This window comes from Hipposideros armiger, unplaced genomic scaffold (genome assembly GCF_001890085.2).
Source record: "Hipposideros armiger isolate ML-2016 unplaced genomic scaffold, ASM189008v1 scaffold_35, whole genome shotgun sequence".
NCBI lineage: Eukaryota > Metazoa > Chordata > Mammalia > Chiroptera > Hipposideridae > Hipposideros > Hipposideros armiger.
The window spans coordinates 1,009,906-1,037,188 of NW_017731385.1; the positions used below are offsets into that span (position 1 = coordinate 1,009,906).

Here is a 27,283-nt window from a genome sequence, read left to right on the forward strand (position 1 = left end):
CCACTCGGCCGGCCCCCTAATTCTTGATCTCCTTGGCTTTCTGTAGTCTTTATTTGGCAGAGATCCGACTCTTCTCCTTTCATTTTCCATTCCATTTATGCTGCTTTCTCTTTAATTTCTTTATCTCTCCCTCCCCTTAATTTTAGAGCATGTTAGGCTGGGAGTGAGTATTACGAGCCTGGGAGCCCGTGTAAACTTCACTGCTCAGTAAACCCATGCCCAATCAGAGTGAGGGCTCGGGGATGATGAAATAAACTTTGGGGGGTTCCGAAGTCACTTTCTTTCTTGGTTCCTGCCCATTTCCCAGGTGCAAAGTGGACATCGCGGCCCTCCCACTCCGGCAAGTCAACTTCTTGGAGCTGCCGCTGGACAGCTGCCCAGGGTCTCTCCTAACGCTGGTCACACTAACTCCCTGTGCAGGGGTCTCCATCTCGGACCTGTGTGTGTGCCCCTTGGCAGACTCCAGCGAGAGAAAGCAGGTTGTTCAACGATATGTGAGTGCTTTGCCTTGCTATAACCACTCTCACCCTTCCACCACCGCCACTGTGAATCGTAAAACTGCATAAAAAGAGGCCTCTGTCCAAAGTTTAATGGTACATCTCCTCAAACAAGACATCAGACCTACCATGTTCCCCCGAAAATAAGACCTAACTGGAAGAAAAGCCCCAGCATGATTTTCAGGATGCTCGTAATATAAGCCCTACCCCAAACACAAGCCCCAGTTAAGATCCTCAGCCACACATAACTGTTTGAATAAATGTAGATGTTTTTCTACATGAATAAATGAGTAAATGTAGATTGTTGGAGCAAAAATTAATACAAGATCCGGTCTTATTTTCGGGGAAACATGGTAGAGGTTAATGCATTCATGAGTAGATGAAAAGTAGAATTAGTTTGCCTTCTTGCTATTTTAAAAGCCAACCAAGGCATTTTGAGATTTTAGCTCTGAGGAACTCTGGAGAAAACTGAAGTCCTCAAGGAAGCAAACTGTTGTTTAGCATGTCTGCATATGTAAATAGGAATTTTCCTATAAGCTCACAAAAGTAGCTTTTTAAAACAGCCATTAATGATACTTTTCCAGAACCTCTTAGATTCAAGTGAGAAAGTGCTTGTGTATTATCAAGCAAAGCAAAGCCCTTGACAGGCATGAAAGGCTGCCCTAGACCACCCTGGATGTTATTGGAACTTTGAGATTTGGGTCAAAGTAGCTGCAGTGGGCTTAAAAGTCTACTCAGCATTTGAAAATCAAATGGCTCTGTCCTCTTCTCTTACTGTTTGTACTCTGGATATCTAGGTGTCTCTATTTGCATGCGGCTTTTATCCCACCTTCTTTGTCAATCAATACGTTTATTTTTGTCACCACACACGAAAGACGTGCTTTAGGAAAGCGACATGAAAATGAAGCAGAGACAGATCTCTGTTTAATGGGAGTGTTATTCTCAGCATAAACTTTGGTGCCTTCAAAAACCTTTCACTGGGCAGGGGTATTGATTAATAGAAAAAATTCTTTCGCTTGGGGAGTAAGAAACCTAGCCACACATCTTATCATCAACACAGATTCTGCATGGGAGGTTGGCATATGCAAGAAATTTTGACAGAATCCACTGTTACTATCCGTGAAGCAAATGAAAATTTGATGGTGAGAAATAGAACTTTCCTCCACACGTTCCCACGGATAAATGGCAAACTTGACCAAATTCATGAGAAGTGTTTATAAGGGGACATTAGATAAGATCATACTGACTGCTTTGAAAAATGCCTCAGGATTTGAGGAGTACTAATTGACAAGAGGTTTAAAGAGGCTAATCAAAATAGAAATATCAAGTGTTTTTTCAGCTCGCGAGCTGGTTAGCATGTGAGAGGGATAGAATGCTGTATTACAAGACACAAGTTCCAGACGCCTGGATTTATTTTTTTAGGTCCTAAGAATAGGCAGTCTTCAAAGGTATTTCCACCTCTCAATTGTAAAAGTATTTTATTTAAAATGTTTTCATATTACCTTAAACGCTAGTTTTTGGTTATTTTTGTTTAGGTTGAAAATACAGAGCAGAAACAGCTTTCAAAGGTTCTTAGGCATGGTGCATATTAAATCAGGCAAAACCTAACTGTTATTATTAAGCTTTTGTTATTGTACCCCGAAATGCTTCAATCACAAGGATTTTTCTACCCTTCCGTATAGCCCTGTGGTCTGTTTATCACAGGTTCTTAGTTATCTAAGGATGGTGGAAATACCCTATCTATCTGAAGGTTTGAAAGTAGCATCTTTTTCAGTAGATGTGCTTTGGAGGCATGGAAAGAGAATTTATCTCCTTATCTCCTTCATGCACAATTTCTAAAGGATGCAAATGTACATATCATCTAAATATCACTATATATGCTTAAGAATTATCAATAGATACAAGCTTTGGCTCATGCAAACTAAAAATTAAAGTAAATGTGAATACTCGATGCTCAAGCTCTAATTTAATAAGCTAGCTAACACGTGGACCACACAATTCACTCTAATTCCATCCCTATTCTCTTTTCAGTGGTAGTAAGTATCTATGAAGGGTCCAAGTTTAGTCCTCTGGTATCCATAAAGGTTGCACTAACTAGGTCAGAATAATGGCGCCTTTTCGGGTGATTTAAAAGTTTCATTAAAGAGAAAGAAGGGTAAAGGGAGAATGAATGTAGTTCCCACACACATTTTCCCGGTGGGACGCCTGTGCATTCACCAGGGGGCGATGTTAAAAGTAGATTGTATGTGTTTGTAATTCGTTCATTTTGAAGCTGTAGTTAATTAAATCTCAGTCACTTTTCATCTGGCTGCTGTCAGTGCCTAACTGTTCGGCTGACTGTTGTCATGCATTTTGGAAGGTTTCTAAGCATTGCATGAGAAAGATGATGATAAATCTAGAATGTAGTTCTGGTAGGACTTTATGTCATTAAATAGTATATATTAGAAAGCCATTTTCATTTGCGATCCGCTTTTCTTTCCCTTCAGTGCTTACAGAACTCCCTGAAAGACATGAAGGACATCGGCCTGTTACAAGTGAAGGTTTTAAAGGCAGTAGATCTCTTAGCAGCAGATTTCTCAGGTATAAAACCTTTTCATTTTTCATTCATTTTTATTTGTATTCATTTCCTGCTTTGACATGATCTTATAGCAAAGCAAAATGTTTTAACAGGTAGAAGCATGTACACAGCAATCATGATCTTTTAAATAGAGTAAGTGAAGAGAAACAAAGATGCAGAGAAGCAATTCTTTCACTGAATGCACATTTCACAAAATTACTTTGTTTCAAATAATTGTGCTATGATTTGAGAATGTACTGGTCCACTCGGCTTTCAAAGATATTTGTGGGTTATGAGTGTCATGACTTCTGCGCTCGCTAGATTAATTTTTTGAGAATACTTTTCCATGGTACCTCAAAAGACACATTCGACTTCTTGCCTCTACTCCTTGGCGGTGCTCTATGCTGAACGTTTCATTCTTCACAGTGCAGGAGTGCAAGGTTTGTAAATATGAGCTTGAAAGTGGATCTAGCTGGCGTTTTTCTATCACAGTAACTGAAGTCAAGGCCGTGGGACCCCTTTGCAGTTGTCACAGTTTTATACAAAGTTTCTCTTGGTGCTTGACTAACTTAGACTTTTAGACATCGGCTAGAGTAGACGTTCTTGCTGCTGGTTATGCTTGACAGTGAGGAGAGTAACCCAGATATTTCAGCTCTGATTGGAGGGGGACACTCCACTCATTGCCAAATTACCCCCTTGTACTGACTAGCAATTTAGACATGACAGCAATTTAGACATGACAGATGCTATGGACCAAGTAGCTTGATGAATACAAAGAATATTACACAGCATGGTTCTATTGACACAGTATTGCATTTTTCATTTTAATCTCCGATTTTTAGAATGGTCTTTTCTCTTCCTGACAGAAACAATTACACTGAATTTGTGTAACCTCTGAACTTTGGGACTCAGTTTGAGGACGTTCAAACTTTGGAAAAAGTTTTACTTTTAATCACTTTATATTACAAAAATGATGGGAAAATGTAAACTTAGTTTTTTAAAAAAGCTCTCCTCACCCTCCTTCAAAAAAATGAAACAATGGAATTCACTACTCTATAAGTTCTTGAAATAAAGTGATCTCACTCTAAGGAAATGCCCAGTGAGAAGATGCAAAAAAATAATTTTTGGCTAACAGGAATATATAATTTCTCAGGGTTGTAGATGAAATACTCAGATGATTATCCCTGATATTCATTAATTTATTTGCAAATGATTATAGTCTTCATATCAATTTAAAATTGTTCCTTTGTTTTAAAACTTCAGAGCAAACTATTTTTACTTCCATGTAAGTAGTTATATAGATACAGTACTTTTTAAACCTACGATTGTTGATGTCTCAGGAAATGTTGTCTCAAGCCCCAAGAAATCATTTCGGTTTCAAGCAGTATTTTGAAAAATTCTCTCTGTAGTTGTATAGTCTGTAATCTCCAGGAACTAATTGCCATGCATGAAAGTTTTTTTAGAGGCTTGTTCACCACTCTATCCATATGTGGAAACACTTTTATAAACCTCCTTTATTTTACCCATCCTATCAGGTAACCTCCGTAAAGCCCTCCAAAATTAGCATTTTTGGAGGTTGTTTCAGGCCAGTGTATCTTTTTCAATGAGTATTTTGACTATTAAATAGGAGAGGAACCTGAAAAATGGCAGTCTTTGTAAAGACCAGAATATAAGGCAAACCCTCTTTTCAAAAGAATCGTTTTTTTGGGGGAAATGCTATCATCATTTTGTTGTTTTGTTTATATTCAATATGTTCAGTAGGTAGATTTAGAATAGATGAAAAAGGGTATCAAAGGATTCCAGGAGCAAAAAGCAGTGGTTAGAAATTAAATAATGCTGTGTGGTTTGATGAAGTACCCTAGCATTTTACTATCTCTGTATTCTTTATGATAACAATTGTCATTCTTCTGAATGGAAGCAAAGATTCTTGTCACTAGCCAAACATGTCTTTAGACCATATTGATCTTTATTTTTAGAATCGCATTTCACAGTCGATGTTTTTTATAGGTCCTCAGGCTCCTGTGTGAACCCTGCCTATTCCCAACCAGAGTATTACTTCAGGGAGACAAAGTGGGCTTAATCCAGAGAGTGGTAAAGTCGTTTTTCCATGTGGAAAAAAGAAATGGATTCAGATTGCATTGAGATAGGGCTAGGGTTGTCATTAATGCCTCTAAGAGGTGAGCAGACTCACACATTATCCACTTTACTTGATATGCAGTAAAAAATGCCAACTTCACTTGATCATGGATCAGAAGAGACACGTATCATTGCGAGCGCCAGGAACATTTAAGAAATATGTTACTTTTTGTACCCCACCCCCTGCATTTTCCAGTCAGCCTTCCTTTATAAATGAGCATTCTATTGCAGTTGCTCAGGGAACAAAGTATTCACCGCGGCAAATAAAAAAGAAATACATTTACTCTGAATAACCAGGGGCATTCTCAACGAATGAAGGTTATTTTAGTGCAAAAGGGAACTTTCAACCTCTCTACTTTTCTTTCATTATTTTTTTTGGGGGGTGGGGTGGGGATTGTTTCTTAAAAACAATACCAGATATATAATAACGAATGCTTCAAGTTTCTTTCAACTAAGAATCAGGAGACCTGACAAAGCAAAAATCCTCAGGGCTGATGCTGGCCATTGTCCACGTGAAGGTTACGGTTACAGTTTGCAGAGTGCAGGGACCTTATGTCCTAGAGAAGGAATGAATGCGCTTGATAAGCCCTTTTGTCAGTGGTTTGCCAATTTTGACTTTTTCTATATCTTTGCAAGTAACAATTAGAAAAAGAAAGTATTAGTTACTCATGCCACTGTGATCAAAGTAAAAGGATATTAGTGGTTATTGATGTTATGATTATATAGTCATAAAAAGAAATTAAACTGTGGAAAAATTGAATCCTTATTATGTTGCTAGTATTTTAGAATATTAGAATAATATATGTATATATTTCATATACAATGCATATTATATATTATATATAATACAATCATATAATGCATATTATATATAATGTAGTAATATAATGCATATATATATTTTATATATATATATATATATATTAAGGTAGATTTCTTTTCCATTAAAAATTTAAAATGTTTTTATATAAAGACAAGAATAGTGTAGCTTTTCGAATGTGTCAAATGATATTAATAACCAAAATCTACATATATTACCAATCTTAAGATACTGACAAAAGATAAAGGTTTCACTGCTCTAATGTATAAAAGAGATACACTTATTGATTTTTCAAATTAATTCATTCTCTGTAAGTATGCTATTTTATTGCATCATTGAACCTATTCAGTATGAATACATTTACATTTATATATCGCTTGACAGTTTTTTCTATGTCTGACTTTTGCTTGTGTATAAGTAAGAAGACTCTTATTGTAAAGAAGCGGAAGGAATCTGTTATATCTTCTCCTGCAGCTTATCCCTCTATAATTGGTAAAAGGTATATTCTCTATAGCCTGTATTAGATATGGAGAGCCCACAGGCAGTTATTCTCACACAAGAGCCTGTCAGATATTTCGCTGAACGAGTTCATCTCCCCAACACCTTGTGCACAAACACAACCTAAACATGTGTTGTAATAGGTTATCCAGTTGGATGTCATTACTTCTGTCGTAAACCAGGCCACAGGCTTGATTCACCAAACGTGATAAATTGTACTTTAGAGACTCAAGGTGAGCATAGCTCTTAGTAATGTTTAATGAGCCAACACCCTTCCCTCCTTAAAACTCAGCTGTTGAGAAAAGAGAGTCACCCACGTTCTAAGGATTGAACGAGAGAGAGGAATGCCATGTTCAGGACACAGCTGAGAAGTGGCCGCTGCCACAGGTTTCCCCGTCCACAGGTAGTCCTCAGAGAGAACGGGGCTGCCTCTCCTACCTGGCCAGGGGCATGTCAGATTCAAGAACTAATACCACTGGGGGGAAAAAGTGCAAAGTTTGTTTCATAGACTAGAAAAAGATGATAGGTAGATAGAAAAAAACTGTTAGAGAGCTGAAATGTTTTCCTGTCAGAATCGTATGACAACGCTCGTCTTACCTATGGAGAGATCAGCCTGGAAAGGGGTGGGAAAGGTATTTTCTCTATGGAAAAGGTATATTACTATGGAGAATTGTTCTGGTAGCCTTGTTAGAACTGACAGAATATTTAGGGGAAGCTGCCGGGATTGTAACATCCAGCGGTTCTCAATCTTCTTAATGCCGCAACCCCTTAATAAGTTCCTCACGTTGTGGTGACCCCCAACCATAAAACTATTTTCGTTGCTACTCTATAACTGTAATTTTGCTACTGTTATGAATCGTCATGTAAATATCTTTTCGTTTTCCGATGGTCTTAGGCGACCCACAGGTTGAGAACCGCTGACTAGGGGTTCCTTCAATACGTCAGTATTGAAACCATCCTGGCCACCGTTTGCATAACTCACCTGCCAAAATTCAACAGCTCATCAAGGACTCGCCTCCTATAGTCTTAGAATCAAATTGTGGGCCTCACACATCTTCCTCCCTGATACTTAAGCTTTCTCTTTATTAAATTGTTTTTATTTAAAAATAATTCTTATATAGTGTATTGATACTTTTCCCTCCCTAAGGAACCTTCCAGTGGCAAGACTGGCTTTTCTTTACTCCCTCTCTGCTTTATTCTTCCACCCTGTATCACTACCATTCAGAATTCTGGCATAAAATAAGGGAGATGGAAACTTAAGAGAGTTTTTTTTACCTTCCCATGCCGACAGCAGCTTTGCAAGCCCACCTACCTCAGTGTAAGGTGATGGTTATATACCAGCATAACCTGCCGTGGGTCTCAATAGCCCTTCTTCTAGTAGCACAATCTTACCTAAATTTCCCATGTTCCCATCATTACCGTAATCTGTATGCCATGCTGAGAAGCTGGGGAACTCCCGGGAGGCAGTGATGGAGCAACACTGGAAATCCCATCTTTAGTCATAATTTGGAGCTGCTTATTCTCCAGGGACTTTTTTTCCCCATCCTTGTGACATAGTGGCATTTTATGCCATATAAAACCCACCCATCAGGGCCGGCCGAGTGGCTCAGTTGGTTAAGAGCTCACTGAAGAGTTTGAGCGCTGAGCAACAGCGGTTCGAGTCCAGCCCGAGCTGAGCAGCCGCTGAGCTGCCAACAGGTAGCAGGATGTCTCAGCTTAAAAACAAACAAACAAACAAACAAACAAACAAAACAAAAACAAAAGAAACCAAAAAAAACCCCACCCATCAAATGCAAGAAATGATCAACTATATCTAAATCTTCTTGACGTCTTGGCAGGAAGGCTGTCACTGGGACCTTTTTTCCTGTTTCCAGAGTTAATAAGACAATGACCAAATTCATATGATCTCAAAATACCTGTCAGAGAAATGGAGAAGCTGTTTTTCCGATAAGAAGAAAATGCAGGTTATTGTGAAGTAGGCTTGTTTGATAAATAAGCGTGATAGGGGCCATAACAGATAACAGCAGTGCCTGATCCAGGGGCACAAAGATATATGTATTTCATTCCAGGATGCTCATCTTTTTTTTCCAGTGACCCCCCCCCCGCCCCCGCAGCCTAGCTTCCCAACTGCTTTTTAAGCTTGTTGCAACGTAAGAGAGGTTAACTTTGTGGTAGATCTCATGGTCTTGAAAAAATATTCATTGAGCACCGTGGGGAGCTTCTAATCCCTTCACTCTTCCTGCTCTACTTCACAATGCCAGTAGGGGGCAGTGTGTGTCACTGAGTAGATGAGAACCTTGCTCAAAATCAGGGTGACATGTCCAGTTCACCGGTTTCTTGGCAGTGCCATTAGGAGGAGCTCTTGGTCTGTCCCACACACAAGATTGAGCTCCCATAACTGGTCAAGTTCTCCATCCGTTCATTAAGTACGCGAGCCCTTTCTATTACCGTGACTTTATGCCTTAAGTAAACCAACATCCAGTGCAATGATTTGTTCATTCAAGATGAAAATTAGTTCCCCATTTTGTGCCCTTCATTTTTATGGTAGCTGCCTCTCCTTTTAATCCCTATATATTATGGTATAGATGGATATAAACAGAGACCCACTGTGTAAATCTTGGTTCTGCCACTAACCAGCCTTGGGTCCACTCTAAGTCTCCTCTTTCCTCATGTGTATTTTGAGGGTTAAATTAAAACCAAAATGAACATGCCTGACATGTGTGTACATGCTCAGTAAATGCTCTTCGCATTCTTTATCCAATTTATTTTATTAGAGTTTAGTTGATTACGGGGAATTTCGCAAGTCACTGTCTTATTGATATTTGGCTCATAATTTCCCTAATATTGGAAACAGAAGCATTGCTATTCACTTAGTCAACCACTTTTAGTTACCAGTATGCAGATCTGCCTTTGACCGGACATCTGCTTTAATTAATAGTCTGCCAAAAACAACAACAACAACAACAACAAAAAAACAACAACAACATGGACTCCTGTCAATGTAAAGTTTGGGAGCATATAGAAGACTTAGTAGTTTGTCACTTACTGTCACCATGAGAGTGAATATATTCAGTTCACTTGTGCTGTTCTGTGAATTAACAAAGGAATCACTTCGATCTTAGTGGTTGGGTTCCTAGTAATATCTTAATTTATTCAGCAGATATACCTCCTCTGTGTGAAAGTCTGTGGTGGCCCCTGGGGACATGATGAAGAATAGGAATTGGTCCTTGCCATCACATGAAGTGACTAATTCAACTGGGAGTATCTAGTGAGAGGTGTACTGCTGGGGTCGAGAGCATAGTCTTCAGGGCTTCAAGCCAGTGTCTGTATTTATCTACCCATATCTCACATTTCCTGATGGCCACTATTTATTGGATTCTCAGACAAGTCATGACATATTTTTTCAATGTTTTCATTGCAAAAATGCATCATGACTTTTCTGACAACCCAATAGTTGTATATATATTTGTTTGTTGGCTTATCTATTATCTATCTATCTATCTATCTATCTGTCATCTAGCTAATATATGTATCTATGTATCTATGCATCTATCATCTATGTATCTATGTATCTATGCATCTATCATCTATCATCTATCTATGTATCTATCTATCTATCTATCTATCTATCTATCTATCTATCTTAGTTAATACAAGTAAGGCTCTGATCTGTCCCTATCTCATTAAGAAGGACCTACCCCTTTCTGCTAGCCAAATCAGCCCCCTCCTAACCCTTGTTTAAGGTCCATCCCCACTGTGAATTCTTTCTAGACTTTAACCAACCAAATTAAATTTCTCTGCACTTGAGTTTCCTCGTCTGCAGCATGGCACAAACTATCCTCACCTCATAGAGGATCCAATGAGGACCTGCAGAAAGTGTGGTTTCTTGTACAAAGTGGGAGGAGCTTGCCTCCCTCTAGCTAGCCCCCATCGGTGGGACCCTACTGCCCTGTCTCACTGGGCAGTCTTCACAGCGGAGAGGAGGGGGTGCATATGTTGAGTCTGCCTGCATCAGGCCCCTTACATTGAATCACAGGGCTAAACATGGAACGAAAATGTACAGATGTGGAATAGAAGAGGTGTAAGGAAAAGATTACACACAGTCGGAGAGCTGAGATGAGAGCAACTGAGTCCGCAGACAGGAGGCGTGAGGGATGTTTTCATTGAAAAGGTGCCATTTGCTGAAAAGCAGAGATTGTTATGAGGGTTCCTGGAATGTAAGGACCTGGTGGCCGATGTCCAGGAATAGAATGGGTGGCTCATAAATATGTGTCAGATGACTAATATGACCTCTAACATACATTTATTTCTCGTCACTCAACTTCTGTAACTGATATAAAGGTAAAATTATTTAAATGAGAAACCTCTACTGGCCGTTCAAGGACGATCAATGAATTTTAAAGTGGTGTTGAAAATAGCAAAGGCTGTTGAGTGCCAGGTGCCAAACCACCATGAAACTGAATTGCTAAGGGTGTGACTGTGTTAAGGTGACATGGCATCTGGAGGTAGAAGAGGTCATGTCAATGTTTTACCTGTAAAATTAGGTGGGACAAAGAGGAAGAATACAGACCCACGTGTCTGCTTGGTGGTGTTCTCTCGGTACCCTTGGGGGTCGTTTGGACACTTCATTCGTTATGGGAAATCATTTTTATCCCAAATAAAAATATTCGTTACTTAAATTTTATTGAAAGTCCCCATATATCTGGAACCTTTTAAGGGAAAGAAATCAATCCATAAAGTGCCCGTAAATTACTCTATAAACGTTTAAATGTCTTTGTTTCTTCCTCCTCTATGCCTGTTTATATTGTAATATTAACAAATGCAGCATTTTAATGAGCTCTGACGGAATTATCTTTAGAGAGTTGGTGCAGCGTGTTCCTTGGAGACACATAACTGAGGTTCCCTGTTACTGGAAGGAAGTCTGTTCCTCATTAGCTGGGACAGCTAAGAGCATGCTGACTCAAGAGAGAGGGGGCCGCAGCTCGAGCCCACCTGTGCCTGCACAGGACTGGCTGCCCGCCTCTGCCCTGCTGTGGGGTAACCCCAGGGCTTTCATTAAAAGTGTCAGATGGTTTTCCCAGAGCGAATGCTGATGGAATGTCATGTCGCTGTCTCTTGGAGGAGCAACGCTGACACCTACTAACAGTCTGACAAACGGTTAAGTAGCTGCTTCAGCTTGGGCTGAGGAATCTAGCTCTGTCTACCTGGAAGCCCGAGTTCTCGTCCAAGTTCAGGGGCAGTGTGGTCTAAGCTGGCAGGTTCCGCCCCACCCAACCCCTACCCCATGCCCTGCAAAACACATAACCGGAGCAAAGCAGACTTGAACCAAGCCGTTTAAGAGTAGAGGCAGGTTCATTTTTCTGTTGGTTTGATTTGAGCTGTCCCACTGGCTGACACCCCTTGTAGGTTTGGGGCATTTCCCACTGTGTGTTTTGGAGAAAGGGTCAGGGCCCACTTTCACTCACGGAAGCTAAAAAGCCAGTACTTCCTCTGTGGCCCTGGCAATTCGGGCGTGGGTCCTTGGCCACACAAGAGCAATCAGGTGCTTCCTCAGAGGCCTATCCATCTGCATCAAGTCAGGCAAAGAAACACAAGTGGAGAATTCATAGTGGATGTAGCAATACTCAGGGGGCAGGGCCAGGAAGGCCTGGGAGGCCACTTTCTCAGGAAGCCAAGGCCACACCAGACTCTTGCTGGTGTGAGCTATTGGCTGAGTTTCTTGTGCCTAAGGATTCCTAAGCAGTTCTTTGGTTTCCAGTGATTTCTCAAGCCTGATTTTTGCAATGTTTTGCCGTGATGCTGAGAACCACTCGATATTATATTTATAAATTCCTTTTCTGGGCCGGCCGAGTGGCGCGATAGTTAAGAACTGGCTTGGGAAGCCAGAGGGCCCCGGTTCGGATCCCACATATGAGGGCCAGTGACACTGCCCTCCACAGCTAAGATGCTGAACAACAGCTCAACCTGGAGCTGGGCTGCCATGAGTCACTGGCAATGGCGTAGTCTGCAGCCCCTGCTGCAGTGGGTTGCCATGGGCTGCCGGGTGTAACCAGCAGCCAGTGTGAGCGGCCAGCAGCCGCTGTGAGCGGCCGTCCAGAAGCCGGCAACTGATCTGCCTCGCCCGGGAAGAGCGCAATGATGGTGCCAACTTGGGCCAGTGAAGCAACGTCCTCCACAACTAGACTGAAGAACAAAACGACAGCAACTTGTCTGTTCCCCTTCCCACAATTCCCCAATAAAAACCTTAAAAAAAAAATTCCTTTTCTGCCGAATTTTGACAGGGACCTTTGTTTGTAACTGACAAACCGAACTTATTCATGTATGTCCGTGGCTTGATCATTGTCTAACCAGCCAGGGAGATAGTAGCTTAAAAGCTTTGGCCCAGCATCCATGTGTCCAGGCCATTCGTCAGCAGTATGAAGTCTCCAGTTTAAAACTGACTCTCACCAAATGCATAAGGTCTTATTCTCTTTAAAAAAAAAAATATATATATATATATATATATATGTGTGTGTGTGTGTGTGTGTGTGTGTGTGTGTGTGTGTATACACACACACATATATATATGGTCTTCATGCAGGCTCCTGTACATGTCAGGCTCTGTGTTGATGTTCAGTATCTCAGAGCTTCTGGTTATTAAGTGAATTCGATGCATTTAGTGACTGGAATGCGAGGCCAGCAGGTCAAGAGGCCTGAGTGCTGGTTGCATCAGGCCCAGGCCTGGGTTTCCTCGGCCATTTGTTGAAGGAGCATTTATCCTTAACGCCCCCAATTAACTTCATCCGCCGGGCTTTGTAAGTCGCCCCTGCGTTCCGGAGGCAGGCAGCGTGTTCTTGTCGTAGGGACATTATAGAGCCATCCATTCTTTTCTTGTCAGTTCTGATGCTTGATCCTTCTTCCGAACCCAACAAAAATGGAGAGGATTTTTACGTGGTAATTTTCAGGGCGCAGCTTTGGGCTTTGGGATTTCTAACCTTATTTATTTATTTATTGATTGATTGATTGATTGATCTATTTATTTTTCTTTTGGAGGCCGTGTGAGGTAGGGTGGAAAAAGGAGACATGAGGTGGGAGAAGTTAAACATTGAGCTTTATGTCTTTCAGATAAAAACTTTGAATCGACTTTATGGAATTATACTTTCCCTTGGATGGTTATGAGCACCAAAGCTGTGACATGTGTGTTTTCATAATGTCCTAAATACAGAGGGTGCCGAAAAAATGCATGCACGTTTTAAGAAAGGGAAAAACTGTGTTACAATTATGCTGATGGGAACCACTTTGAGCCCTTCTTGTCATTGCAGAAGTCACACGTGACTTGTATTCATCTTGTTATCAGTATATATCGAGCATTAAAATTTTAATACAGTTTTCTCCTTTCTTAAAATGTGTATCCATTTTTTTGGCACCCTCTGTGTATAGGATTATAAATGCTGGTGACCCTTCACCCCAGAGCACCTTGAACTCCTACATAGCCACGTTACACTTTTTCTCACTTTTCTCACAACCGTGCGGAAGCCTATACATTATCACAGCCTTCCAGTTATAGAAAGATAGTTATCTGTTGGGTTCTCGGAAAAGTCATGACGTATTTTTTCTGTGTTTTTCGTTGCAAACATGCGTTATGACTTTTCCGACAACCCAATATATTGACTCAAAAGAGAATCCAGGGAAGGAAACAGAGATGAGCTTCTGTTTTCAAACAAAGCACAAACATGGACTCTCACATGACGCGCTGACACCTGCTCCTTTGTGACCTGTGTCGTCAAGGCCGCGTCTGGAGTGAGTGTCAGTCCCAATCCATTCATCACATTCAAATTCCTCTCCTAGTGTCACACTCACAGCTTCTGTGGGGCTTGCTGAAAACAGGCTCACCTTCACCACTCTCCCAGCAAGCACAGCTCTGTTGTCATAAAGGCACGTGGGTTCTGTTCACTTGGCCTCTGTCACTCCTGAGATCCGTTTGTCTCTGACCAGTGTCTGTGTTCTCTTTGCAGGGAAGAGCGACCCTTTTTGCTTGTTGGAGTTAGGCAATGACCGGCTTCAGACACATACCATTTACAAAACCCTCAACCCTGAGTGGAACAAAGTTTTTACATTGTAAGTGCTCTTTGGTTTTTTTTGGTTTTTTTCTTAGGCTTAGGAATATCCAGGGGGTGTGGCTTTAACTTAGAGACCAATTATCCCTGGTACGTTTTGGGCAGGCTGGGGTGCCTGAGTGGAACTTGCTGTCCATTTTTATGTGCCAAGAATGAATTTCATTGTGTTTTTTCCCTCTGAAAACCTTTTATCCTTTCATTTTATGGACTTTAGTGTTAATAATAGAAGACACCATTTGGAACTGCAAGGGAGTGTTCCAGCAGGCATTTGTAAAGTAGATCTTTTAGTGACTAAATTAATCCACGAGTAGATGGAAGCTTTCATATAGCCAGACAAATTCACCCCTGGGTTAAAGAAAATTACAAATGTAGACCTGCCTCACATTCAGTGTCACAGCATTATTTTAAGGCCTGAAGGCTTGTAGTCTGCCAAAGTCTTTTGGAAAAATACAGATGACCTGCAATTCCTCAAAGACTCCCACAGGCTCCTTGTATTCCAGCTAATCTGAGTTACCTGCTCCCTACCAATGCCCTGTCCAGTCTTTCAAACTTGGGCGTTTAGGAGGCTGGATATATTTCCTAGTTGGCTTTCGATTCCAAGACACCTAACCATGAAGGGATGGCCCTTAAAGAATTTGGATAAACTAAATGGTGGCACGCTGCCCTCCCAATGCTAAAGAACTGTTCTGTCTGTCTTGTCTGTGCTTCCAACCAAAAGAATAAGGTTTATTTTGAAAGGTGTTGATGGTTCCCAAGTAGAAAGTTCCCAAAGTTCTGGGAGAAGTGGATGAACTCCACTAAGCAGCTTTGCAAATTGCTTTATGCAAGAGTCTTGTTGGCCGAACACATTGCCAGTGACCATGGTTCCATTTTTCATTGTAGCTGATGTCTGGCTTCTGGTCAACATAAAAAGTGTTTCGAACTATGCATGGGACTTTTAGTATGTTTATTTTAATAATAGAAAGCTTCAGTAGGAGCTCAGCAAATAGTGATTTCGACCACCATTTTATTTTTAAGGAAATTCTTCATTAATTTAAAGTAAAGAAAATCTTATTTTCTCTTCTTACTTGGCATCTACTTTGAAATCACTGTCCTATTCCCCCTCCTCATCCCGTCTCCCACTGTCTTTCTTTATCCTGTTTCTTTAAGATTCCTACCCTTGAGTGCATGTAGACGTGGAACATGTCATCGTAAAAAAGTTGACTTTTTTTTTTTTCACATGGGTGACTGAATCTTTTATGATGGAAGGTTTGGGAATATAGTCAGTTTGATTTAATTTTTGGAATTTAATTAAATGGTAGTTTTATACTCTAAGGACATACAGACTTAATTAGTAAAACCGTGTTTTCAGATCTTCATGGAACAGACTTCACTTGTGTGTTTTTGTGTATAATACATGGTGTGTTTCTTGTTCAGTCCCGTTAAAGATATCCATGATGTTTTGGAAGTGACAGTGTTTGATGAAGACGGAGATAAGCCCCCCGATTTTCTTGGAAAAGTTGCCATTCCCTTGCTGTCCGTAAGTTTCCTTTGTTAATACACAATTTGTGAGTTATTTTACAGTGGGAAAGTTTGTATGGTTTAGAGATGCTTTCTGTTTGTCAATCTGGGGGGAGGGGGCGGGGTGGGAAACACTCCCAACTATAGCAGGAAACAACTGTGTTATTCCTTATCCTAATACAGTATTTTCAGTCGTTTCAGATAGAAACTGACATAATTTTCTCTCTGTGTCAGTCGAATATTGATTGAACTAACCAAAACGTTTTGGTCAGCCTTTCAGTTCACTCAGTCTTTCCATCTTCAATGACCATTTCTCTTTGGTTTCAAGGAATGCATATCTATGACTGATTGTCTATTTGTTAATGAAAACACATTTGCCTGTCTCTACCTCCTTATTGCCCATTTCGTCAAAGATTAATTGCTGGTAACTGGACAGTCATTCTCAGTTCTACTAAAGATCATTTTCTCAGAAGTTGTATTCGTCTTTTTAGTAGCCATCTTTGTTTTCAGCCTCAGAGAATGGCTTTGTGAAAGAAAGCCAGAGAGCATCTCTTGCAAAAAGAGGGAGGGCCATTTCCAATGTCCAGCCAAAAGACGACATGTCAGAGCAAGTTGAGAGCCGAATAAAATTCAGAGGAGAAAGGACCAAATAATGTTCTGATGGGCAAAGGAGGAAAGTTGGGATCTGAATTCACCTCTTAATTGAACATTAATGTTTGTACCAGATGTCCTCATCGAGAAGATGGAATTTCGGGTTTTTATCCAACCATTAATATAATGGTTGCTAGAGAGTTGTTATAGCCTTATTAGTCAATAAGGCTTTATTTATTTCTTCCCCAAAACTTATTGTTCCAAGGCTCTGAGTGCATTTTCATGGCTGGAGCAGTCTGTAATTTCACCATGAGACGAGACTAGCTCACATAATGCTTGCAGACAGGGAAACACTGCACCTCTCCATCTCTCTCTGTGTTTGATTGCTTGGCAAATTTCTCCCCAAGTTCTCATATCCCTGATGTTACTCGAAGAGAGTGGTGGTACAGCTGCTCCTTCGTCGCCAAATGCTCCAAGCCATCGGCGGTCATGCCGGCTCCCAGGGAGGAGATGGCAATCTGGGATTTCCCTCTATTTTTTTTTGTTTTTAATTTTTTTATTAAAACTTTGTCAGTTATTCTTAAACAGAATACATATAACAGGAACATGGAGCACAATTTTAGAGAGGTTTAAAAGGATGAGAAGCAAAGACTCTCCTTTACAATTCAGTTTCCTTTTTCTCTCATATATATGTATACATTTTTCCTCTTTTTTTATAGATACACCTTTAGTAGAATAACTGAGTCCTTGATGGGTAAACATTATTATTTCGTATCTTTTAAAAATCTCCCTCTGTTTTGCACATAAAACAGTGTGTATTTGGTCTTTCAAAACACCAACAAGTTTACTGACTTTCTTCCTTCCCTCCTTTGTAATGTACAATATCTATGTGCTGCTGAGTTAGATCTAAGAAATTACCTCCGGCTAATTCAGGTTTCGGGTGCCTCCACGTTAGTATTCTTGCCAGTTTGGGGTGGATCACTCCTTGGTGTGGGGGCCCGTCCTGTGCATTGTAGGATGTTTAGCAGCATCCCAGGGTGCTACCTACTGAATACCAGTAGCACCTGTCCACCCATTGCTGTTATGACAATCAAAGATGTCTTCAGACATTGCCAAGTGTTCTGAGGGCCGAACTCACTCCCAGGGGAGAACCACTGACTTCAATTCGTGCAGTTTTCGAACCCACACCCTTGAAAATACGAAGTAGAATGGTTTGTGGAAGACCATGTTTCCATGCAGACAGCGCCCTAGCCCCTCCAGCCCTTCCCAGACACGCATTCATTTTATTTGAGCAATATTTACCCAGTGTCCAGTTTCTGCCAGGCACTGTTTTGATGGTAAGGCTCTAAAAATGATAGCAATAAAGCTATCTCCTCTGTTGGAACTTATATTTTGGTTGCAGGAGGGAAGATAAAAACCAAAACCAAAACCGAACAAAAACAAAAGACAAGTAGACAGTATGTTCGATAGTGAAAGGCGTTATGTGCCAACCAAGTAAAGCAGGGGAAGGGGACCCCAAGAATATATGTGAGGGGCAGGGGTGCAGTTTTCCATGAACTGGCCGCTCTGGTGGCTCATTGAAAAGGGGTCATTTGAGTGAGCACTTAAGGAAGTGAGAGAGAAAACTATGTAGGTATCCGGGGAAACTCTTCTAGGCAAGGAATCTTTAAGTACAAAGTCTCTAAGTCGGGGCCTTGGATAAATAAAATGTATTTATTTAGATCTAGGGTGTTTTTAAAAAAATATTTAATATCTATTGAGTAGTGCCTAACTAGCAAACCCTTTGCTGTGCACTGATCATATGTTAAATCCTTAATTCTTCGACAACCTAATGAGGCATGCTTTATTAGTATGACCATTACCAATGAGGAAACTGAGGCACTGAAAACATCCTGTAGCTGATAAGTAGTAGAGGCGGGATTTGAATGAGGCCGTGTTATATCAGAGCCTGCGCTCGTGAGAAGATGTTACACTGCCATAGGGAGTAAATATTGGTTAAAACTCCAGAAGTAAGCATCAAAGAGAAAACCCTTAGGTTTTGCGTTCTGTGCCTTTTAGGGGAAAGATTTATTTCTCTGCTCTTTTAATATGAGAGCAACACATAACGATGGATTCACCAGCGCTTCACTGTTGTATTCATAGGCTATGGAACAGTGTCCGATTATATCTTATTTTATATTTAAAAACAAGAAGTGTATTTCTTGGAGAAGAGTGTGAATAATTCTTGTGAGAATACATTTTTCTTTAACTAAGTCATAAACAAAAACTTGATTTACACTTTTTTTGTTTTTTACAGAAAAGGCAAACTACAGTTTAAAATGTCTAGGCGAAAAATGTCGAATGTTATTCAACTTTTAATCTTTCTCAAATGATAATGTGCTAAGTGCCTTTAAGCCTATGAAATGAAGACCATGTCCTGAATCCACTATATCTTTTAATCAGGATCAGTGTGCTGGCTGACTATTGGTTCATTAAAAACCCATATTCTAAAATCAGTGTATCTGTTAATGGTGGTGAGTTGCCCAAAGCTTAGACATCCATGAGAAAAGAAAGAATCCAGGCTAGTGAGTTCCCCTTTCATACACTTCACTTCTGTTCAACTTTTTTGTAAAAGTTATTTTTTTAAGTGATTACAAAACTTTTTACACATGGTTAAAACCATAAAAAAATTGGAATTGGAACAGATTATAATCTAAAGACTTCTAATATTCGCCTATTTCCACTTTATTCCTTAAGTCTTCTGATCCATCATACAGTAAACATGCATCATAAAACAGTAGGCACCTTTTTAGAGTTTTAAAACATTTCCAGCATAAACACCATCTCCTAATAATTATATGATTCAATAGATTTATTTAACATTTCTACCCTCAATTAGGTGATCGTAATTCTGCCCTGGAAATCTGGCTGGATTCTTCTCATCTATCTAGGTCATTTTTTTTTTTCTTCAAACATATGTTTACCATCTCAGAATTATGCAATGGTTAGATTTAGGAAGACTTTGAAAATCAGCCTTCTGTAAAACAAGGAAAATATCTATGTATTATGATTTCCTAATGTCTAAGAAGAGATCATCTGCAGTTTGATGGGGTCCTACATTTTGAAACAAATTGGGGTCCTCTTGTGCAGACCACCCCAATGCATGAATCTGTCATCAGAAGCGCAGGCCTCAGCTTTCTCTGTGATTCCATGTGCACAATAACAGCCTCATTTAATTAGTTTTATGGGACAGATTTCCTGTAATTGCTTGTACCAAATAAATGTCCATGCAAATCTCCATTTGCATTTCCAATTAAGTATTTGCCCAAGTTTCACCTGTGATGAGATTTGCACATTATCATGGATACACTTACACAATCACATTGTTTAGGTTAACGCCGAAATCTTGGCCATCCAAATAAATAATATTGATGTTTTACTTTGTATTCATTAATATTTATGAATGTATAACTAAATTAAAAAAAAAAAAAATAAAAGTAGTCCCAATGCAGGGCCAAAATGGTAGTTTATGGACACAGATGTGCAACCCTCCTCCCCACCTAATCCTGGTCCAGTATGTCTATTGAAATAAAAAAAGGTGAAATAAGGCGAATTTCTCTGGAAACTACAAAAGGGTATGCCATTGATATGCTAGAATTATTAGGAACCTCATGTAGTATATCGGGTGGATGATATTTGGTTAAAACAGGCTAAAGGAGAAAGAATTGCTAGTTGGATTCCTCTCGTGCCATGTAACAAGAAGATAACACGTGTGAATGAGCATACCACGCATGATGGTAAATATCAAATGGGTTAAACTTTTCTGTTAAATGGGAAAACCTCTTAGAATAAGTCAAAGAGGAGACATATTGCACATACATGTAAATAAAAGTGAAGTCAGAAATTACAGAGGAGGCTATTTTATGGGTTCAAAGGGCCCATTTAATGATCGATCAGGTTATAACAAACATGAGCCTTTATGTGAATAATTTCCCATAGAAATGTATGAATATATTAAAAATACTTGAAATACAAGAAGAACAAAATACAAAACTAGAATCACCAAATGATAATATATATGATCTATCCAGCTTTAAACATATCAGAAGCAAAAAATAAACAAGGCTGTGAAGTAATGTTTTCTGAAAGCCCAAATATTTGGAGGTCCCAGTCATACAAAGTGTCTGTTAACAGTGAAGGGCCCTGCACACAACCCCACAGGTGCTAAATTTCTGGGGATGAGACCCTGCAATCTCCTTCTTCTACAGCAAGTTTCTCAGTTGAGTTTTAGCTGTCCTCAAGTGATGGCTCTCAAACTTCAGAGAATAAACAGTGAGCTTCATAACGTATAGGTGTGTAAACACACACACAAATTATGTAAACTGTTTCTGTTCAAATACCCATTTTACATGTTAAAATATGGATCCATATTGGGGGTCCAGAATGTCTCAACAGATTCCCAAAAGGCAGAGACGGTACTATGGTCACAGTACTGTAAAATGGAAATTAATAGCAAAAGTGAAACAAGTATCAAAACACTTGTTGAAAAAAAAATTCCCAAGTAGCTAATGTAGATACCAAAACTGCGATGATAGAAATGAACAGTGAAGCAGTATACATAAAAAGTGTGGATATGGGCCAAAGGTATTATTCAGAGGAAATCCTTACCTTGAATGTTTTTATAATTAAACAACAAAGGTTGAAAATCAATTAAGCATCTCAACAGGAGGAACTAAAATAAATAAAATAAAACTAAGACAATGAGGAACTGATGAAGATAAAAAATGAGCGAAACCTTAGAAAATATGTAGACAGTATATTTGATAAATCCAAGTAATAGTTCTGTAAAACGCAATTAGACAGGCAAGCTATTTACAAGTCTAATGAAAAAATTGTATACTATTAAGAATCATGGAACAACAAGAAATATAGGAATTGCTATGAGGAACATAACTGAATTTTACTAAGGAGTAGGAGAGAAAGCTTAAATAGATATAGAGACAAACCTTGGGAGAACTTGGCTGTTGTAAATGTATAACGTCTCCCCAAGTTAACTATAAGCATAATACATCTCCCCATTCAGAGAAATTAATGTATCAAAACCAGCAAGGAAAATTATCTTAACAAATATAATTGGAGGAACTTAAATGTTAGCTGTTGACTGCATTGTTTATTGAAAATAAGTATGGAAATATCAGAAAAATTTACCAAATAATTTCACTTTCTCCGTGTAGCCTTCCCTCCCCCAAATAAGAAAATAACAGATCAAAATTGTTTAAATTTTTTGAAACTTTAAAGGTCACAGGCAAGTCTTACATTATTGAAATTTATTAAGACTATAAAAGGAAATGGAAAATGTATGAATTTATTCCCTGATAGCAAAAGCACAGATTTAATAAAAAGCAAATTATATATTAATTTGTAAGAAATACTTGCAGCCATAAAAACAAATGGATAATATCATTAACATAAAAGATATTTTTTTTAATCAATAAGGAAAAGACAAATCAACCTAGCAGAAAATTGAAAGAGATAGAAATCCAAATAGCCAAACTAATAAGCATATGAGTGGCCCATGCTTTATTCAACCATGATTATTGTTGTTAAGAGTGTAGAAGATAAAACCACTTGAGCTGGCACAGTCTTTTCCCCTAACTGGCTGTGTGACTTTTGACAAGTTACTTAACCTCTCTGTTTCTGTTTCCTCCTTGATAAAATGAAGCTAATTATCATAATACTTGCATTGGAGGTCTGGGGTGAGGATTTAAATGGCTTGGCAAATGCAAAGTGATCGCAGTATAGCACACAATAAGCACTTATAGAGTAAGCTGTCATCTTCATGACTTTTGTTTTCCTAATTTAAATTATTCAAATTAGTGTAAGCAATCAGATTAATAAATACCATAAAGATTTCTCATTAGCAGTGATGATTCAGTGTAGAAAAAGTGCTCCCTTAAACATGGTTGGAGGGAGCACGACTTGGAATAAGCCTTGTAGAAGCCACCTTGATAAAATGGATTAAAATTTAATATCCACATATCTCTGAACATTTATATTCTAGGTATCTGTTTTGGATAGGCAACTGGGGCTAGGAGAGATAGAGTAATTACCCGTGGTCACGCAGATGCTCAATGCCAGAAATGGGAATTGAGTCTAAGCCTGTCTGGTTCCACAATCCCACCAGGGCCCACTGTTAATAAACATAGGAAAGAAAACGTTCAGTCTCATTAGTTATAGAAAGGCACATATTAAAATAACCTGAGACCATTTTATTCCTACGAAATTGCTGTATATTAAATGAAAATGCCTGTGGGTGGCAAAGTTGTAAGGAAATGGACAGGCTTTTTCACAGAGGCTAGGAGTATAAATTAATACAGTATTTTAGGCAGGCAAAACCACAAAAACAGGATTCCACCTCTAGGAATTTATTTTTAGGGACGCATCACGGATGCACAAAGCTATCTATGTAAAAAATCGTCACAGTGTTCATAGTTGTTAAAAATTGGAAACAATCTTAGTGAGCTACAGTGAGGATTGGTAATTATAGAAACTCATAAGTGAAGGACCATTCTAAATAATGCAGAAGAATCAATTATAAGGATGTTTCCCTTTCATTTTTTTAAACTTAAAAGACAAGTGATTAAAAAGCATACAAATTAAAATAAGACTAAAAACTAGATGTTATTAACAACTTCTATGTACTTGTCACCATTCTTACTGTTTTAACTAATTATTTCATGACTTCTGACATCCATATTAGTTTTTATTTGCATTTTGTAGATTAGGAATCAGAAAAACAGAGGAGTTATGTAACTTATCCAAAGCTATCCAGCCAGTCTGAGGCAGAGCCAGAATTTAAACTCAGTTCATCTGCCTCTAGAGGCCCAAATTTTACCCATTACACTATGGTCCTATTTTCATAAGCTAAATAAATACAACTATACATTAAAAAGAGATGTGCGTTTATTGTTTTAAAATGTAATATTGTAAAAAATTGTGGCTTTAAAAAAATTTTTGTGTGTGTAAATTTTACACAGTTCTCACAATTACTATACATTACTTTTGTAAAGACAACGCATATCTTAGAGAGAGGTGTTGATAAGAAATGCTGGACACATCAAGGTTTCCTGCCATCCCCAGAGTTTAGAGCTGGGTTCAGGATTCAGGCGGTGGGTGAGAGGGATTGCCTTGGCAGAAAGGAGAGGTGAGGGTCTGTGGCGATGGACCCCGTGCTGCCTCTGTTGTCTGGTGGTCGACTCTGTGTCAGATAAACCGCGATCTCTCACGCTCTTTGTCACTCATGCCATTGGAAATAGGCCTGATTCCAGGAAGGGGCATGAATGTGAATCGCTACCAAGTAAAGTGTATGTATTTACCTCTTGTCCAGCCGCATATCTGTCCACGTCGTAATTCACTGAAGTGTCACTTAGTATGTGCACCACCTGGGACCACCTGGTGTATCGTGGTGGTATCACATTGAAGTATTATATTTTCCTCTTTGCCTGACATAAAAAGCATCTGACTGCGTAATGGTTGTTTACACCCCAGTCTTCTCCTTTTTTTTTTTTTTTTCATGAAGGTCAAACCAAAGGGATCAATAGGACTCTTCAGTCTGGATTTTGATCTTAAATGTGTATCTTTCCTCCCCAAGCCAACTAATGGTTTTATTCCTTCATATTGATTCTGATTAACTTTGCCATTGAATCAGTTGGTAACTCGTCACATCAAAGAACTTCAGAGTAAAACATAATAATAATAATTCTTTAGAAGGAGTGCCAGGTGAAAAAAAGATTTTTCCCTCTGTTCCACACACCAACCCCTGTTATACGCCGATTAAAAGTAGTTTTCTAATATAATGAATATAGTATCTCTTTGACTCAAAAAATTAGTTTTATCATCCAACTTTTAAAAAGTTCTTCATGTTTACTTACTGAAAGCTTGTTTAAGCAGATTAAAAATTCAAAAAAATGTTTGAATAGTTTAAAGATGATTTCAGGTCAGATTAATATTCAAAGCAGACTACCTTCTCTGTAACTTGTCCTCTGGCTCCAAAACCTGAATCCTTACTAAGAAATAGACTCCCTGTTCACTTTCATTCACTGGCTGCATTAACCAGGAATTAGCTGTCAGCATTCTCTGAATGAAATCTTTCTGGTAGATCCATCATTTCTGAAAATAATATAAAGGGACATGAAAAGACCCATTTCTCTGATTGTGGAAGTTGTTTTCCTATTAGGTTACACCTGTATTCCTGTCCAGAAGAGATGCTTTCCCCAAATTATTGCCTAATATCTGTGCTCTTCACCTATGAAAAGGCAGGTGTGCAAAGATGTGTGACAACTCAGCTTGAAGAGTTTTCTGGTAATGCTGAGGTTAAAGACAGTATCTGTTATTTTATCCAATGACCCTTTATTCCAGTGAAATGAAATCCTCCCGGATGTCAGCCCAGGAAGACGCTCCAAATGAACTTAGAGACCTCCTTTTGTCATAAATTGAAAACTGCCATTTCTTTGTGCCTTGGCTGACAGAGGTCTCCAGCTAAACTTAGGTCTTAATTGAAGTCACTGTTTCATCCTCCAAGGTGAAATGTGCACAGAGTCTCTGATCTGAATTTTCTTTTGGCTGCGCTTTCATTGTCCTATGCAGTAGAGGTTTTAAAATTAGAAACTGCTAGAACTAATTTTCTGAGTTCTAAGCATAAATAATAAACAGGTCTCGACAGGAAAAATATGCTCACCAATGAAAATGTGGCAAGTTGGGATGTTTTAGAACTTTTTATCCTGTATTCTCATGTTGGAAGTTCAATTATATAAAGACGGAGGGAAATGAAAATACTTAAAATCTTTTCCTCTCTAGCTACCGTTTCAGTGTTTAGTTATAATATTAAGTTGTCAAACGCATTGATCTGTTCTTAACTTGAACATACTCCGCATATAAAGTAGTATATTTCCTCTTTCCCTTACTTTTTACCTTTTTCTAAAAGATATTTCTTATAATAGACATCCTGAAAAAGTGAAATCAGCCACATGTTCATAAATTGGAGAATTAATAAATTGTGGTTTATTTATATTTTGAATATTGTATAGCAGTTTAAAGAAATGAGACAGACCTCTATACTAATACAAATTATCAAATACAAAATCATATTGATAGATCCAGCATTAGTTGCAAAGTATTTTTTTGTCTAAGTTTGATACTTAGGCAAAAAAATTAAAATACTTTTTTCAAGGATATAGTTATGAATATAAATCCCTAATAAAAATTCTGGAAGGATACATGCCAAATTCCTATCTAGTTTCCATCCTCGGAGAAAATTGCGGTATTTATGGAAGTTCAAAGGAACTTCAAACATTTTTTTTTCTGTCAGTTTTTAAACTTTTTATAAATTTTTAAACTTGTGGTTTATACATTTTTAAGATAATAGTATATTAAAGTACCAAACATTAATAGCCTTGATTATATTTCTGTCTTTAATCCGTGCTTTAAATTCCCTAGGTGGATTCTGTATTTTGCTGACACAATGCTAGGACATTGAGAAAGAGGAAATGATCATTTACCAAATTAAAAAAAAGAACAACAAAAAACAACTACAAAACATCTTTTACTATAAAATATTTCTTTTTATAAATGATACCTCTTGTTCTTCTGTTGACCTTCCCGAAACCTCAAGAAATCATGGAAATTTTAAGATAATAGCACAATGCCTATGGGTTGAAGCAAAGCTAAATTGGACGCAAGTCAGCTTGGCAAATGGTCATGCTGTTTTTGTATTTATTTCTTTCAACTTTAACACCCACAATTTATTAAGTGAGACAGTGGATAAAAGAGGAAGCTCAGAATCCTGTTTGGACACCGTTTAGGAAGGAAACCAGGTCTTTATGGGGGCACCCCCTTCCTCTTAGCCACCGGCCAGGAAAACCATCTTTCTGTTTAAAACCTATTCAATCTAGAGAGGTGGGGTGACTTTGGGAAGGAAGGCGACCTCTCCCTTGTAAAGGAGAATGGCTCTGTTCCCCCCTGTGACTTGTTCAACTCATTTCCACCACTGTTTATAAGAACACTTGTGCGGAATGCTTGTAGTGACAGCAATAGTCACTTAAAATATGGCTCAAATTTCATGGCCTCAAATTTCCTATGTTATTTCCAAACCTCGATCATTCCAATCCCGAGTGGAGCTTTTGGTCAGCTCCAATTTTGCTGACATCCTTTTGGAGTTAACAGGTATGCCTCCTACAAGCCAGAAGTTGAATACATGTACCATTCTTGTGTCGCGTAAAGCATTGCTGATACCAACTCTGAAAAGAGAATGCCATAACGGGAACCAAGCTGTGTCCAAAATGATACAGGAAACACTTTTCTTAGATGCTTTTCATGCTGGGGGCCACAGCTAGATTAGTATATGGAACTGAAGTGACACGCTGGCCGAGAGGCTATCAGAGGGACTTGTTTATTTTGAAGGTTTGTCACCACTTGGTGCGTTTTGAGTGTTTTTGGATTTTGAACCTCAGTCTGTTTAATTTGCATTTCCCCATGGCTAGGAAACACTGATTATTTTATTAAAATCAGTTCCTTTATTCATTCTTTAAAATAGTTTCATAACCTTTTGATG

General features: G+C 38.8%; 1 protein-coding gene across 1 annotated transcript in view; it reads left to right on the forward strand.

Annotated features, from left to right (window-relative positions):
* MCTP2 (multiple C2 and transmembrane domain containing 2) overlaps nt 1–27,283 on the forward strand; it is a 189,501-nt gene that overhangs the window by 104,655 nt on the left and 57,563 nt on the right. Inside the window, exons 11-14 of the mRNA XM_019637847.1 lie at nt 308–494; nt 2,984–3,077; nt 14,503–14,605; nt 16,021–16,123. Of these exons, the coding sequence (XP_019493392.1) occupies nt 308–494; nt 2,984–3,077; nt 14,503–14,605; nt 16,021–16,123 (487 nt within the window). The remainder of the gene's footprint in view (nt 1–307; nt 495–2,983; nt 3,078–14,502; nt 14,606–16,020; nt 16,124–27,283) is intronic.